The sequence below is a fragment of the Zingiber officinale genome, chromosome 9A (genome assembly GCF_018446385.1).
Source record: "Zingiber officinale cultivar Zhangliang chromosome 9A, Zo_v1.1, whole genome shotgun sequence".
Lineage (NCBI taxonomy): Eukaryota > Viridiplantae > Streptophyta > Magnoliopsida > Zingiberales > Zingiberaceae > Zingiber > Zingiber officinale.
In genome coordinates, this window is record NC_056002.1 from 30,661,707 (window position 1) to 30,667,430 (window position 5,724).

At 35.3% G+C, this 5,724-nt stretch overlaps 1 protein-coding gene across 1 annotated transcript; it reads right to left on the reverse strand.

The window, feature by feature from the left end:
• Positions 1–557: 557 nt before the first annotated feature.
• Positions 558–4,876, reverse strand: LOC122020735 (ubiquitin carboxyl-terminal hydrolase 24-like). The gene is made up of 7 exons (XM_042578755.1): positions 4,737–4,876; positions 3,158–3,808; positions 2,885–3,072; positions 2,110–2,357; positions 1,888–2,030; positions 1,100–1,273; positions 558–988 (listed from the first exon to the last, which is right to left on the reverse strand). Exons 1-7 carry the CDS (start codon positions 4,749–4,751, stop codon positions 803–805), a joined length of 1,605 nt encoding a protein of 534 aa, XP_042434689.1. The 5' UTR covers positions 4,752–4,876; the 3' UTR covers positions 558–802.
• Positions 4,877–5,724: the final 848 nt, after the last annotated feature.

The window sequence follows — 5,724 nt, forward strand, 5'->3', positions numbered from 1 at the left end:
CGATAAATCTAAGAACATTGACCGCTTAAATGAGCTGCCACGAGTTCGATGGACAACTTCTGGAAAATTAATCAATTTGAATAGACGGATATATATATATATATATCAAAATTCAAATGCTTCGTCCCCTTTCTCTGTGCATTTTGCATCAGAAAATGGACACAAATAATATCATTCAATGATAAAAACAAAATAAGATGATTTAATATTTTATACTTTGGCTCATCTACTAAAAGCTGCTTCTAAACGTGCACTTTAGATTTCATCTAAGAAAATATTGGGCGGGCAGCTTGTCATGGACACTTTTAAATTTATCCTAACAGTCTGATCAAAATTTTTATGGGCCGAAGGGCTATTTAGCGCTAGTTAAAAAAAAACCATTCAAATTGACAAACACAAAGGCAAATAATAATTTGCTTGAATGAAAATCTAGCAAGAAACAGATGCTCAAGACTACCACACAATCACAAAATGCTATGTTATTGGTTCGAGCGAATCAGATCTAAGCTCAAACAAATGATAAATCTATTATCAAACCAAGCAACCCCAAGATCACACAAACTAAAAAAAACAACTCTTGTATAAGTGTGTACAAATTGTTTCTAGGTTAGTATACATTTGCTATGGAAAAATGAGCTCCCATCCTGCCCAACTCATGATACACAGTTAAAATAAACAAACATGGGCAAACACTGATGAGAGTTCTACATGCAAACACATAATTAATTCCGATCTCAACCTCGGTTTTCATGTACAATGGCAATTGGAGACCGGATCAACAAGTTAAATAGGACATGCATCACTACATTTGCTTATAGAAAAGAACATAAGCCTGGTCGTGCAAGACATTTTTTGTATTAACAGCCGTAACAGATGCATCATCATGCCGAAGCCATACACAGCCATGCCTTGCATCGGCAGTGTAGTGGCCCTTTGCTGGTTCTCGCCCATGGTGCGTTATGGTTGCCACAAGCTCGTATCTTCTTCGCTGCAAGGAAATGAAGGATCTTGTTCGTGAAGTGGGCTAAATAACAAAAACAAGAAGAGACAAACAGGAGAATAATAAGGTAAATGATGAATAAATAGGAAAAAAATAGACCTCTGACAGGGAAACAAGTAGTTCGCGGCCAATATCAAGCTCTAATGGGAAATGGACAGGCTTGTGCAATTTTGTGCTTCCTTTGCTTCCGTAGCTGAATCTTGTTAAATGCAGTATCAATATCTTGGAAAGCGTTTGTATTTTCACTGATTTACTGGCATTTACTACCCCAGCCTGCACCAACCAAGAGAAAACTCAGCAAATCAAAACTAGGTAAACTATTAGCATGAATGTGATTTTGTATGGAAGAACTAAGTTAATTTCAAAGATGCCGATCAATCTAATGATAATGAGGCTGAAATTGATATTACGTTGAAGAAATCAGGAAGAACATAAGGAAAAGGAACTTGAGCAAGGTAAACATAAGAGAAAAAACATCAGGTATGGTGGTTTTTTTTCTTTGCAAAGGTAGAAATGGAGCTGGAAATTTAATACAACATATTGACAATTGCAGTGAGAAATTACTTGAATTGGTTGTTAATGTTAATATGATGTATGATCTTCCTTTATCATATATATTCTGGAATTAAAAATATTTTCTTAATTGCATAAGGAGTGTGTTTCTGGAACTAGTAAAACTATCATGATACTACTTTTGCAATTAATTAAAGACTTGATGTATTCAACTTCTCAATTATCAGGAACTCAATGACGAGAAAAATATGAACGTCCAGTTGTTGAAAAACATTCTTCATATCTTCACCAAAATTCAATCTAAGTTTGTAGTAAAAAACGTTCCAACACAGTAATTCAGCTTTATACAAAAGGCTAGTGGACATAAAAGCAACCTTGCCATGTGATGCTTTATATCCTTCAATAGTTTCAGGTGCAGAAAATAAGCGTAGTGCATCCTCAATGCTGTGAACATGATCCGGGAAAATGTCAAGATGGAGCAAAAGGAATGGCTGAATTGTTGCTGAAGCCTTGTTGCCTGGAACAGATGTTTTAAATCAAAGAGATGGATCCTAAGATTTAAATCATCAAAGACATGTTATTAAGCGACTTCTTACCTGTCGTCTTCACAAGGCTCCTTAACTGACCCCCAAAAATTGTAGTTAGCCGTGAAGGAACAAAACTCTGAGTTCTAGTGACTGCAGATTTGTTCTTTGGTCCAACAGTTTCCCAGCCATCTTCATCAGCAGAAGAAACAATTGGCGTCTTGCCCCCACTAGAATCTGATAAATGACCATCAAGCTTCAACAATTCATCATGCATTTGATCCATGATAAAACTCAAGAATTCCTGAGCATCCTCTTGTCTGCAAAAGTGATATCTGATGAGTTTACAAAAACAACAGCAATGAAATTGAAGGGCACTCAGGTATTCTGGAGTAAGTAGAAAACACAGCTTGCATATGAAGAACTTAATGTCTAGGAGTACTCCCTCTCAAACAAAACTTGGAGGCATTCACAACAGTTCATATAATTGAGTGATTTCTCAGTCTACCCAAATAGTTGATGTATATCATATGTGAACATGAGATAGAAATTAGCTGATGAAAATTAAGCTCCATTGGCATGTTATTCTACTCCCTTTCACCTCTCTTTCGCTCTCATAAATATTATAACTATGCCACTTTCATATGATAAAGGAAGAATGTCAAACATCTCTTGCAAGACAAAGATTGACTAGTCTATGATGTTAAACCATTTTACATTCTATGCATATTTGTCATAAGACCAACAGAAATTCATTCAATGATTAAAGTTAAACAATCAATGGATAGAAATAAAGAGTTATGTAATTCATTCAATTAAAAATATCCAAAAAAGAGCAAGGTCACACCTATGCCTGCCAAATATTCCAGCTGGCAAGTCTGGAGTAAAACCTTTTAAAACAGCATCAAACATAGTCGGGCTAAAAGCCTTCCCAGTTTTGATAACTCCCTTTCCATTGGTAGTCAGTCTTGAATCATCCGGCATGTCAAATTGACATATAAAATCAACAATTGCATGCAATGTCGGAAAGCCAATCTGCAACAGGAAGAGAAATAAGGAATAGATTATAAAAAGATAAAGACTACATGAGAGCTGGTATAGTGGTTCAAGTGATTAAGACCTTTGAGATACTTTGATTCCTTAACTCCTGCAAAAGTTGAACAAACGGTGCACAGGCGAGAAGTCCTTGCATTGTTGCATTTAAAAAACATATATTTCCAGAATTTACTAGTCCACGGGGCAATAAGCATTCGACTACTTGTTCTTTCTTACTAGTAATTTCCAGAGTTTCCAATGTGGGAGTTGGAGCTGCCCCTGAATCAGAAAGCACACTATGGTTTTTTGATGCTTGGAACCCACCTTTTGGGCTTGCTAGAGTAGTTTCTCTTGTAATTCCATGATCAGATTCTCGAGAAGAAGCTAAATCAGAGTTATAGTGCCCATTTTCAGCAACTCCTATAGAGTGGGAGGAACATCTACTGGTGCATCCATTTGATTGGGTTCTTGTATTCACAGGTTTTCTATCATACTTAGCTGCTGATGAAGTAGTGCATGCTCGGCCGTTTGCAATTAAATTTGAAATTTGGACACCTTTTGAATTTACAGATGAATTGACTTTTATAGTTTCACTAGCAGAGCCTTTGTATAAACTTCGAGATTTTGAGGATCCAAACTGCAATCCTTGATTTTCTACAAGAAATGAATCATCTTCAACTGACTGTTTCTTGAAGAACTTAGACTCGGCTTTGGTAAAAGAACCAAAGACTAAAACCTGCATTGACCAATCAAGCCCAAGAATAAGAACAATATAACAGCGCACAACTTCAAATTTACATTGCAAATCCGACTATAACAGATACATTTCTCAATTGAATAAAAGGAGAAGCAAAACTAAAAAAAGCAAGATGAAGAAATTTTATCTACTATGGAATGCACACGGTTTTTCCACATTGTTGCAGAATTATAGAATTAAACCATACAAAAGTAGATAAGATGATTTGGAATTCAACTTGCAATAACTACAAATTTCAATGAACAATGATCACCTATCCAGATTATAAAACAGTCAGGATCAACAGCAACACAAGAAAATATTAGTTAGAACTGTCAGACTGAATCATCAATATTAAATTTGGCCAATAGAATAATAAAAAATGCATCAAAATGGAAATATTTTTTTTTAAAAAAAAAAAACAGAATACAAAACATCATTGTAAAATTACATATATATGTTGCATTAGCAAATATATACTTAATCTCCTCTTTCCCCTACCACCCTTACTAGCAATCTCCTAGGATCCTTTTACATCACAGGTCGTGCTCAGCAGGAGGACCTGTGACTGTCAGGTTTGGCGCCTGTCTAGGCATGGGCCTGGTTGGCTTGTACCGAACCAATTAGTTTCCTACGGTAGATTTCGGAAAAAAAAAAAAAAATCTGATGCGGTTGTGAATTTTGAAGGCATATAATTTGAACACAACTAATGAAACTACTATCACGGCCAAGCATCCTTTGAACGTACACGGCCCAAGTCTTTGCCCAATCAATTAGCAAAATCAAGTTTCTAACGGAATGTACCATGCGCCAGGATGCAAAAGTGGCGATAGCGAAAAACCGATTACAAAGGGAGAAGAATGGCAGAGGAGCAAACTGTAAAGCTGTAGAAAAAACACGAGGGGAGAAGAGCAGGATTGATGATCACCGGAGGTTGCTTCATCGCACGCCTTCGCTGTCGAGATCCAGAGTTCGATGAGTCCTTCACTCCTTGCGCCTGCACCGACTCCGCCGCCGTCGCCTAGAGTAAGAGGAGGAGATGATCAAGGGGTTCGCGACGTTCGTGAGAGACCTAACGGCGCTCTCTACGCGCGCGCTTATTTAGAGATCCCGATTCCGGACGAGGCCGATGGACCGAAATTTTCGGGTTAGGCCGGTTGAGAAAAAAGCGGGGATTTCAACCAATTTCGTAAAAAAATTCGGCATTTTGCTACCCAAGTTTCAGTATTAACATACCACGGATCATATTTTCATAATATTCAAATTAAATATATTTCTCAAATACCCCTATTTAGGTATATAAGTCACCTTCGAGACCTTCTTAATTTATGTATGTGATCTAAATTTATTTATATAATCTAAATTTAATAACTTAAATTGAGAACATAAATTAAATTGAGAGCCTATCTATACATTTTTACTCTATTAATTTAAAAATTCATCATTTTCAATTTACATTATCCAATTTATATTTGAGAGTATAGATATATTGAGAAGTTTTCAAAAATATATTGATTTTAATTTGAAGTGATTCAAAATTTTCTAAATTTATCGATCAATTTTAAAAGAAATTGGACGGACCTATATCATTTGAAAATTCAAAAATTTATTTATTTTTTAACAGAGAAGTATTAGAAATTGAGTGATGATGTCTATTAGTGAGTATCATTTGTCCTATATTTTATAATGAGTTTATAATAAATTTTATTAAATTTAAAAAATCAATCTTCTCAATTCACACTATCAAATCTAGATTTGAATACATAAATACGTTAAGAAGATTTCTCAGGAATATAGAAATTTTGATTTGATATAATTTAGAATTCTCTAAGTTTATTCGTTATTCGATCAGACTAAACTGACTGACACATCCATAGAAAATATATGTGATTTGAGTATTTAAAAACTTGAGTAGT

Excerpts from the sequence above, each read along its gene's own strand:
- LOC122020735 (XM_042578755.1), bottom strand. Across the intron at positions 1,274-1,887 it reads ATAAAGCATCACATGGCAAG|GCTGGGGTAGTAAATGCCAG; the intron begins GTTGCTTTTATG and ends TGGTTGGTGCAG. Across the intron at positions 989-1,099 it reads TACTTGTTTCCCTGTCAGAG|CGAAGAAGATACGAGCTTGT; the intron begins GTCTATTTTTTT and ends ATTTCCTTGCAG.